The sequence below is a fragment of the Lacerta agilis genome, chromosome 3 (assembly GCF_009819535.1).
Source record: "Lacerta agilis isolate rLacAgi1 chromosome 3, rLacAgi1.pri, whole genome shotgun sequence".
Taxonomy (NCBI): Eukaryota; Metazoa; Chordata; class Lepidosauria; order Squamata; family Lacertidae; genus Lacerta; species Lacerta agilis.
In genome coordinates, this window is record NC_046314.1 from 86,719,582 (window position 1) to 86,731,406 (window position 11,825).

At 42.3% G+C, this 11,825-nt stretch overlaps 1 protein-coding gene across 1 annotated transcript in view; it reads right to left on the reverse strand.

Moving 5' to 3' along the window:
* The window catches only part of LOC117044643 (ALK tyrosine kinase receptor-like), a 252,823-nt gene extending 241,229 nt beyond the window's left edge, over positions 1-11,594 (reverse strand). Inside the window, exon 1 of the mRNA XM_033145451.1 lies at positions 10,934-11,594. Within this exon, the coding sequence (XP_033001342.1) occupies positions 10,934-11,594 (661 nt within the window). The remainder of the gene's footprint in view (positions 1-10,933) is intronic.
* Between the last annotated feature and the right edge of the window lie 231 nt (positions 11,595-11,825).

Sequence of the window (11,825 nt, forward strand, 5' to 3'; positions counted from 1 at the left end):
GCTTTCTGACATTTATTGTTCTGAAGAGAAGAAAGGTCAAACTTATCAAATCTGCATTTATGCTTCCATGACATTTTTCTCCAACCAAATTTTTCTGAATTACAGAGGCAAGACAAATGTAGCTCATTTCAGAAAGGACCTTTTTCATCTATGCATGGCCGCCTATGCCGTAGCACACATTTCTGAATATTCTTTGTATAAGGGAAGGGTAATAATTCAATCAGTTCAAGAGAAATTTGGGAAACAGTCTTGTGAGGTAGAGATTGCATTCCAGTTCTGCCACTGACTCATTAACAGTGTAGTCCTATACAGTACATGTGTACTCAGAAGTAAGCCACAGTGAGTTCAATGGGATTTACACTCAGATCTGTGTGTACAGTGCATAGGGTTGTAGCCTAAATACCTTGGGGAAAGGAATTTAGACCTCATTTTCCAAACATAATGACTAGTTTTAGAGTGCCTTCCTTTCAGGTAAACAAACATACAAAGTGGTTTGAATGCGGCATTCAGATGCTTTGAGCAGTAGGTTTGCAAGCAGAGTTGTTGCCTCCTGTTGATTTCCAGCTATAATTATATTTCTGCTAAATATTTACATAAAGCAGCATCCCTTGAGGGACTGCAAATTTTCAGAAACAGATGTACAAAATAGCCCCAGCTAAAGTAATCACTTGAAAAGAAATCTTGTATATTTTCCTATATATTAAACACTGTTCTGACTTGGCTGGTACATTGTGCAATATATATTTTACCTATCAACATTTTAGCAGGTTGGGTTACTGTTAGGAATTCTAACAAAAGGCAGCTGAATGATAAGCAAGCGTAAAATTATACTTCAAGAAGCAAACTTCAGATTCATTGGCACAAGTCTATGTTTCCAAGTGTGGTGCTCAGAGCCAGAGACAAATCCATATCACTGGCCTTCAAACAGTAGCTTGAACTTTGAATATCAAATATACGTAGTGACCTTCGCATAAGCAAGTTGCAGACTGAAAAACGTTTGCTGAAATTAGGTGGCAAATAACTCTGACAAGCCAGAGACATCCATAAGCTACAGATAGGCAGCGTGCAAACAGGGAACAAGGCTACGGTTTGTCAAATAAATTGTTTTTCATGAAAACTGCTCAGGAAGGGACAACAGCGGGGAGGAGGGGTATAACTCACTACATTTCAAAAGGACATTTTATTGAACAGATCAGAGAAAATTCAGGCATCCTGGCTGCTGAATATACTTGTTCTCCTAACTAAACAAGACTGAAGCATGTATTAATTGGAAACTTCTCCACAGCCAAGTCTATTTGTATGAAATGGAATTCCAACTTTTGGGAACGTCTTGGAGGGATCATGGATGAGAACCTGCTCAGGCCAGGTCTCTCTTTGGAACTGATGCTAGTTAAGCAAACAGAAGCATAATAAACAGCATGCCAGCAGTACTGCATATTATAGGTGATGACAATGGGGAAGATAATCCGATGGTCATAGTGCTGCCCAGGGAGCTTCCTTCTCTTCTGAAGACACTTTGCATTCATGAAAATGAAGCCTTTCTCTGCCACGTTTCCCCAACTGTAAATGTGAATAACTGCATCTCTTTATTATACAGGAATACAGTCTGTACCAACATTTTGGTACACCGATGACTTAAATGCCACGTTTAACTATTCTAGCAATATAGAGGGAGACTGACATACAAATACTTATGATAAGTCAGAAATAGAGGTCTATACAGTTCTGCACTGCTTAGAAATTCCACCAAGCTCAGGTTATGCAGAAACTGCTCTTCATGCATAGTTCATAATGCAGTTAAATTGTTCTCTGAACCTTACTTCTGTGGAGGCCATTGAAAACCAATATGGTCCACTGGGTAGTTGTTGTTTCTATAAACTTGGGTTCAAATCCAAGTTGAACTCATCTGTAAATTGAGAATGTTAATTACTGACAACAAAGGGCTATGTAGAACATGAACCAACTAATGGTAGAAATACAGGCACACACTGCAATTGTATACACTAAGATCCTATGGAAGTCAGTGGGAACTGAGCAGTTTTGAAGGCAATAGTTGCAAAAGTCATTTGCATATTCATATGCAGGTGATTAATAACTGGGCCAACTGAGAATTTTCACACTTTAAACATTAAGCATGCCTACACGTTAAAATAACATCAATGAGAATCAATGGGGGAAATATTCCTTTTGAACTACAGGAAGATTACCAGCTGAGGTTGCATTGCATCTGAAGTTATACCCCATTCACATGCAGCAAATACAACAGAATTATACACAAGCAATATAATTGCACAGAGTTGATTTGTAAGAGCTATAGTGAGACAGCAGAATGAGGTGGTTATTGCCAGTAGCTTTCAGCATCTCACTCACAGTTTATATATTTCACTCTTAACACAATTTCTGTTGTCAGGATTACAAAATCAAACAAAAGGAATAGCAATAAATTAATTACCCATCATGATTATTATCATATGATCCAAGCCAGGGGTGGGAAATGGCCAGCCTGTTGAGATCACGGAGGGCCATGGAGCAACACCACCTGAACTGCGGCTTCTACTCCTTAGCCCCCCATCCTACCCCATCATTTAGGTTTGAAAACCTAATTCACACCTATAGAAGACAACTTTCAAGCATAATTCCAGCACAGGAACATTTTCAGTGGAACTGCAGCTGGGGAAGGAGTTAACATTTAATAATGACTTTGCACTAGATATAAACTGATTTGATAGTTGTTTCTGTTCTCCAGGGCAGGGAATGCTGGGAAGCTCTAGCAGAGAATTCTGAGCACCTTAATCAAACTACAGTTCACTGGCTTTTTTGTGGGAGGCCATGCTAGTTAAAATTGGTATAAGACCAATATATGTGGGTAAAATACGTAGTTGTAGCATTAGTATCTAAAGATTTGTATACACACCACCTTTTACAGCATTACTCTAGTGCAATTGCTATCAGCCCCGAATTGTACTGGAATTTGGCTGAATTTACTTCCTAACAGAGTCTCATTTGCTCCCAGACAAGTTATATTTGCTACCAGGGTGTCATAAAAATGGCATATCCATGGCAAGTGAATAATGTCCTATCCATAGCATATAGGACATAAAGATACCTAACCACAAACTAAGAGTGTCTGGTGGCTTCCAGGATTGTGTATGTTTCCTGATCCATGGGGGTCCCACCCACAAGGACAGGTGATGGTCCAAGCAAGGGGGAGGTCTGTAGCCCCTGGATTCAAAGCAAACAGGAAGGCAAGGAAATGAAATATCAGTACCTTGGAGAGGGACCAATGTGTGGGTTTGAGGACCATTGTTAGTGAACCTGCAGAACATCAAAGTTGTCTCAGCAATGCCCTGAAGCAAAGGGCAAATCTTATAGCCTAGGCTAGCTGGAGGCTCCATTCCCTGACATATGGTCAGCTGATGTCTTCTAGACCGTGGTGTTTCAAGTTGTGGGGACCTCAGAGCTCTCCTGATCCTCCAAGGAATCTGTGGTCCAAACATCAGGGTCTGGTTCAAGGGAAGAGATGCAGACTCTAGTGTCCATGACTCCACGTGGCATAGAAAAGAGAGTTGATCCATCTCATCATTGGGACTGCCATTGTCAGAAGACTTTCTCTCCAAGGATTCCTAGATTCTACATGTTATGGAAGAAATACTACCACTTGCCACAGTGTTAACTTTTTGGCAGCTTGTCCATAATGAATTTTAACTGTGCTATACTCTGTATTGAATATTATGTGAAGGAATATAATGTCAACAAATCCTAAGGCTAAACCCTAAGGGGTAGGGCTATTGTGGAGTCTGCCAGCAGCTATTCAAAATCAGCAAAGCCTAGATGTAGGAGGGCTCCTACACAGGTACAACACAAAAACATGGACAGAAGGAGGAACCCACCCCTCTAAAACCGATTACCAGGGTGATAAATAAGACGCGTAAGATGAATAACTATTTAGTAAAAGAATTAATTAAGAAAAATGTGAGAAGGAGGAAAAGTAATATGGGGATTAATTGGCAATAACTGTGAATTAGGGCAAATCTGGAAATCAACGGGGGGAATCGGGGAAGTCGAAAAAGGCAAAGATGATATGTGTAAAGTAAGTGGTTAAATTGGGAAAGAATTGTTGATCACCCCAGCGAGAGGGAGGCAGTGCTGTCAAGTATCCCGTTTCCCCCGGAAATCTCCCTTATTTCAAGCAGTTTCCCGCTGCTATCCCTTATTTTTTATATCCCTTTAATTTCCCATTTTTTCAAAGGAAGAAGCTCCTCTCCCACCCCCTGCTGGCCAGGGACTGGGAAGACCTCGCCTCCTTGCAGCCTCAAAGCAAGCGGGAGCCATTTCCCGCGCTTACAGGCATCGTAGCCCACGGGCAGCGTTTCCAAAATACAGTAAGCCTACTGCGCGCGTTCACACCAGTGCCGCCCACTTTTGCTTCTGGCTCCGCCCACCACTGCCATGTGACTGTCCCGGGATAGGTGAGGCTTCTGATCCCTTATTTTCAAATCCGAAACTTGACAGCTATGGAGGGGGGGTTTGTTTTGTTTGCTCCCCTTGGTGAGAGAAAGGGGAGTTTGGAAAAATTTAATCATGTATTGCAATTTGGATTTATTTGGAAAAACCTTTAATAAATATTATTTTCAAAAAATAAAATAAAAATAAAACCAATTACCAGGGTGGCACCAAGAACAGAGAGCTATAGAGAGGGAGCAAGGGGCATGCAAACCCACCCTCTTTTTTCAGAATTAAAGACCATGGAGGGGGGTAGCACCTGAAAGCAGTGTGGAAGACGGGGCATCAAAGGATGATTCAGGAACAAAGCATTCTGAGAGTTACTGCATAGTGAGCCACAGTGACCTACCTCAAGCTACCTAGGAGAACATTCAGGCAGAGAATTTTCTTGGTGTCAGGAGAACTGTCAACATATTCTATTTCTAGAAGTCAATTACTGTGCCTGTCCCTCTGCTTTACCCCACTAGCCCAAATAACAGTCAGCACGGGCAGCAAAGTCCAAATGGAAGATAGCTGGGCAGCAAAGGAAGGTCATTTCACAACACCATGCAAAATTTCATGCTTTTTCTTTGTACTACTTTTGGTTTAGCACTAAATTGAGCAACCTAAATACCCAAGAACTTGCCATGGGTGCAAGACGGAAGTACTTACGCATCCATGCAACTAATTCCAGCTATCCCATTTGAAGTAGTTGAATTTCATACACTTTTCATTAATATTACATTTTCGCCAAGTGTCAGATCTTGAACGTAAGGTTGATATATTTATTTACTATGTTGCGCAAGGGTGTTTTAACATAAACATTCGCCTTTTTCTTCTAATATGGCTATTTTAGCATAGGCAGTATCAAAAAGACAGATGAGTCCTGCTCATATAAGAATAAGCAATGCCCTTTCATTCCAATTTGGAAAGTTTCAGCAGGGCTTGGAGTAGAATGAAAACCATCTGCTAATACTCATGTCTGCTTGCATTCTCCAATCCACTCTACCATGATCTGAGATGAAAGTATGCGCCTACAGACATTCCCAGGCCATGCAAAACCTATCAGCATATGTTTTATAGCTTCCAGGATGTGAAAAGGCTGATGACATCAATGAACTACTTGATGTACCAAAGACCTACTTCCAGATTTCTCTGGACATCTCCAGGTTATGTTAAACCTTACATTTCAAGTTGTTTCAGACCAAAACCCACCAAAATGCAATATAGGTCCTAAGTCAGAAATCACTCTGCACTAGTTGGCATCCTGGTCCAAAATCTAGTTGTAAACATCAATCAATTCCATCTATATACTGGTCTCCAACCATTTCCCACTGTTTACTTTGTTCAGGTTGGTATATGTCTCCACCATATTTTCTTATTTCCATGCTGAAATCTAGTAGCCAGTTCTGACTACGTAAAACCTGAGGAACTTTGCCATTCATGGTATGTAGGAAGTCTAAATAGGAACCAAAAGCTAGACTGAGGGAATCCTCCAGCACAACATTCCAGGTGCTTTTGAAGTGTGAGCATAGCAGTAACTCTAACAAAAATGCAATTACACTCCCATGGCGCCAGAACAGCTTCAGACATAACCCCATATTAAATTAGTATTAGTCTACATGTGTGCTATAGATTAGGAAGAAATCCACCCTGAAGTCTCAAATTGACATACTATGCATTACTATTAGGAACGCTGTTCAACATCTCAATCTGTCTCATACATCAAAGTGGCATGACCTTCTGTATTGTCTCTAGACTGGCTTGCACTGTCTGTGTTTTAATATGCACCCCTATACACATACACTTTTGAATATATTGGTAACAATTCATCATCAATAAAAGTTAAATCCTCCTTACTATCTACAGATTACTGAAACATCCTAACAAACTTGCTTCAAGGAGCAAATGAACACATTTCTGGCACTATAAGAAACAGATTTGTCTACAGTATAGAGGAAATACATGGCCCAGTGGTTTATAGATCATTGCCTGATATAGATCATACATTCACTGGTGCTGCGCTAGAGCTGTCCTTCCAAGGTGGAGGAGCATGCTCACCCATTCCCCTCCACCATGCAGATAACATCTAATGTGAGAAGGGCACTCTACTCACAAAAAATGCCCTATCAGGCCTAGTCCAGGTTATCCTTTCTCCCCCAAAGTGTGTGTTGGTGAGTGAGGAAGGAGACTGTGTGAACTTGACATCCATACGAATAGATGTTTGTGTGGAGCATGTGACTCACACGTGATACCATTTGCATGGTGGAGGAATTAGAACTAGCCCCCTCTTCCACCGTACAAGAGCAGAACTGTCCCTGGCAAATGTAAGAACTGGGACTTCGTTACTAGAATTATTTAAGGTTATAAGGTTTCCTGCATCTTCAGAGTTTGCCATTGCTAAATCTTAATGACCTCCTGGCTGTAAACTGGCCCTGTAAACCAGGAGTCAGCAATCTTTTACAGCAGTGCCTCAGACCTTATGGGGGGCCAGACTATATTTTGAAAAAAAATAAAATGAACAAATTCCTATGCCCCACAAATAACCCAGAGATGCATTTTAAATAAAAATACACATTCTACTCATGTAAAAAGACGCTGATTCCAGGACTGTCCGCGGGCTGGATTTAGAAGGCAATTGGGCCGGATCTGGCCCCCAGGCCTTAGTTTGCCTAACCATCCTGTAAACTGAGAACATTCCTGAAAGCTGCAAAAACCTTTAGACAAAAGTCACCATGACAAAGGTTGCGAACCCCAGCACAGAATCCCCATACACAAGGGATGTTATGCTTAACTGTTGAGAATTGAGCATTTCATCTAAGGACTTTTGTTGACACATTCTGCAGTGTGTTCCATAGAGCTTTTGCAGCCATCCTTTAAGATGGCTTTTCTTGCAATCTTTCACTGTCTTCTTAATAATACTTCCCACACACGCTGAGGATTATCCTTCATAGAAATCTCCTGTAGAGTGATTTGTTAAATAGGGAAAGGATATAGAGTTTAGCTAAGCAATTTTTTAAAATAACCTTCGGTGGGTTCTGAGTAGAGGGTGGAGTGACAGTTAAGGCAACAAGAACATTTACTGGAACTTCTTGCTCATTTGAGAACCAGAGTTCAGCTACAGCTTGCTTCCCTGACCATCAATATTTTAATTTCAATCTACACAAAGGACAACTTTGCCAGCCTAAATAAATAAATAAAGTCGGGTTAATTATTAATCTCAACTTCTGGCAATTGTGAACTACTCACTAAACACGCAATAAGGAAAAAGCTACTGTTTACCAACGAGAGTGTAAAGGCTTTGCATTATTGACTTTAGGATTGCATTGTTTGCAACATGTTTCCAATTAACATGAACAACCGCTTACATGTTTTGCAAAGAAGATCTCAGCTATGCCCTTTCTGCAACAACTTGGCTCCTGCAAACAACATTGGTAGCTCTTGTGTGTAGAAGAGCTGCTGCTTGTAGATTGTGTTATTAACACAGCACCGATTAAATATGCCTTCAAACTAAATGCGTGGTCATACTTAATAATGGAGCAAATATGATATATTTAAAGATATAACTAACAGCAGGTCTGAACTACTGTCAATCCCAACAACAGAGTCACTCAGAAGAATGGAAGGTAGCGTATGGAAAGAATATTACCCACAGGCATCCCAAATAGTAACCAGAAGGATCTGTGGGATCTGTTTCTCTGAAAATCACATCTTTGATTGTTCTGGAATTGAGGGCAGAGCTTCAGTGACATTTTTTTTTAAGTGTCCACAGGAGGTCCATCACCATAGCTCAAAAAACTGAGTATAAGCCCTGCTTGTCCAATTTTTATTTCAGTTAGAATGCTTTCAATCTTGATTGTGCCCACTGAAGTCCTATCAGCAATTTTAAACTTTCTGGACCATTTATTCCTATATAAGACAGAAGGTGGATGCTTCAGCTTTCATTTCCAAACCAATCGGAATATACAACTCTCTTGAAAGATGTATTTAAGACTACTCTGCAGGCCATTAACTATGGGGCTACTAACGCTCCATTAATTAGGGTTCTGCATTATAAAATGCTAGCTTATGTCCTTATGGCACATTATAAGGGATATGGGGTTAATTTACACCATAAATTAATTTTACTTAAATGACAGGAAAAAGAAAGAGCTCCAGTCTAGATCGTATCAGCACTCAACATATGAGGAGAAGAAGGGATCTGTTGTTTTTATCAGGAAATTCAACAGGGAACAACTGGAGCAAGGGGGCGTGGAATTCAGTGATCTCTTGCACTGCTCTAACCTTACAGGAGTTAATGAGACTGAATCAATATATATGGTCATCAGTCAATCTCTCAGAGTAGGGATGGGCAGTTTCTTCAGTCAGAAGAGACAGGCCCTGCCTGGTCAAGCTATTCATGGCCTAGAGAAATTTGGAAAATGATGGCATTGCAGCCACCAGGATTTCTTGCCTATGCTCCCCTGAACAGAAGATCTTAGCAAGTGCCAATCTCATTCCAAAACAGAAGGACATGTGATGGACTTTCATACTGATTTCATCCTGGTATAAAGAGTACTGGGAGAATCAAAGCATAGGCTGAATGCAGCCTGCAGGCTGTCAACTGGCCACTACTGTCTTAGAACATAGAAGCATTCCCTTTGGATACAAAAATGCCATTAAAAGAAGAATGATACTAAGAGGTTTCCCCATGTGTATGCTTCTCTTCCAAGAATGTGTCTCTTCTCCCTGTGCATTGACTTTATGCACTGTCTAGGCATTTTTCCTTAAGAAATAAATCCTGGGACTTCTCAGTATACTCTGCTTGTGCATAACACACAGTACAGTCTTCACTCCATTTACTCTAAAGTAACCCAAGGGAGCTCAGAACTACTCTGGAATCAGTAAACTGAAAACTGGCAGTCTGGTATACAATTTAATTAAACCTAAATACTTCTACTCTACACCAATTCATTGGTTGCATAAACTTAAATCAGTAGTTCAACAAAATTGAGGAGTTAGCTGTTATCCTACTTTATATCCCCATGGCAATCCATAATGTAATTTCTGTAACCTTACAAGCAAGCTATGGGGACAAATGTTCATCTGTTTCACTGAATTAATGTGTCATACATTAAACACAAGGAATTTGAATTACACTGTATCTTACAGAAAACTTTTTAAGGCATGCTGATAACAGTCAGTAGGAATCTATTGACTGAAGGAATGTGTTTAAGACATACATACTGGAATGCAGAGATATTGATTTTAATCCAGTAATTAATGGAAGAAGAGATAAATTGAAATGAAGACTGGTCACTGGTCATTAATCAGTTGACAGCTTTAGCAGTTATAGACTTACCGAAAAATACGGTACATGAGACCAGAGAGACCAGAGAGACTTGTGAACCACAACTAAAGAAATACATCCTGCTTACCAACCAACCACTTCATAAAGTCTTTTTTCTACGCTAAAGTTCCTTGAAACTCAAAACACACACAATTTTTCACAAACATACTTGATCCAATCATAAATTCATTTTGTATCTCTCTTTTTCCAGGGCCAAAAGATTAAAGACCCTCTCTACTCTCTGTCTTGAATATTCCTGTAAAATGTCATTTACTTTTACTGAGTACATTTAGCTGGAAATAATTCCCACTGAAATAGTGGAACTTTCTTCTGGGTAACCATAGAAATTCAAGGAACCACTTGCATCTCCAGAGATAAAATAAACCTCTAGAACCAGAGCAGTCCACAGCCCAATTGCTTCTTAGTAGACTAACCAAAGTGCTTTGGAACCAAACTAGATGCTTTTTAGACCATAGTGATAATGATTACTCATTTATTATTTTCTACAAGAGGGAGAGGGCAGCTTCCTGGTCAACGGAAGGAAGAACTTTGCCTTTGAGAACAACCATTTAGTTGAGAACAACTAAGTGAGGATCAAGGTTCCCAAATAGAGTACTGCAGAGCCTTATGCCCATTAGCCTGCAGTACAATATTTTTGCACTGGACACCACAAGGCCAAGCAATTAAGGGAGAAGAGGAATTTAGACAAGCACAACAAGCATGTAGCTTCCATGCAACTCTTTCAGTTCCATTCAGAGATACACACCCTTTCCTGCAGTGGTGACTGATTATTTTAAGATCTGTGCAGAAATTTCAGAGCAGATTACAAACTCTTTCCAGTGGATTCTTGTGATAAGATACATAACTTCTCTACTAGAAGTAGAGTGGACTTTAGAGCCAGCAGCAAAATACCTCCTCAAGGTTTCTGAGATTAGGTTTCCTAATCCAAATCATCCTAGCCCGAAGGGGTGGACTCTGGGAAGGCAAAGACATCTCTGCCCCCCACTATTTCTATTGGTAGAGTTCCCAAACTTTCCCTAGGGACAGATTTGACCCCCATCCCGCTAGTATGGGAGAAGCCCGATCTTGTCCGGATGCAGAAGTCGCTAAGCAGCTGCTCACCTCTGGTGGCCATCTGCAAGAACAGACGGGGCTGGGAGGCTCTGATCGCCGCTGATAAACTGCCTTCTCTGCCCTGGAAAGACGCCTTCCTCTCGGGCATCAGCCGGATCCTCAGCCTGCCTTCTCCAGAGCGGATCCACCAGCTGAATTCCTCGGTCAGGGTGAACTCGATCTGGCGTGCCTCTGCCTGGGCTCCTTCCCAGGCAGGATGCCACGCGCAGTCCTCCCGCAGGTTGGCTTCTCCCACTTCCAGCACCAGCTGCTTGGCGCGGCGCAGCTTTCTTACCGAGCCGCCTTTCAGCACCTTGGACGGGGCTCTGGAGCGGCCAGCAGGCGCCGCCGACCCGCTCCTGGGGAGCCAAGAGCTGACCGCGCGCAGCAGCGGCTGGCAGTCGAGCACCAGGCTGCAGCGCGCCTTGAACCCGCCCAAAGGTTCCCCGTCGCCGCTGCCACCGCCCAGCACCAGCTCCCGCAGGTAGGTCCGGAACAGAGAAGGCACGATGAAATCCATCGCCAGGCTTTTCCTCTGCTGCCGGGAGAAACTCGGCGCATCCCGCTGCGTCGGGCGGGAGCCCGGAGGGGAGCTCCCCGCTTCCCGGGGCACCGCTTGTGTGGCCAAGGCGGCCAGAGTGGCCAGAAAGAGGAGACCGGCGGCGTTCATCTTGCCATGGAATGGAGCGGGCGGGGAAGAGGCGAGAGTCCGAAAAGTAATCTTCCTCCCGCTTCAGGAACCAGCGGGGACCAACTAGCCGCTGAGGCGATCCTCCTGAAGCGGAGCCACCGAGCTGCACACGAGGCGAATTCGCGCTCCAGTCACCGCTGCCACCAGACGTGCCCGAGACGGTCTAAACGTCCCGCCACATCCTTGTGGTAGCCTCTTCCCTGAAGAGGC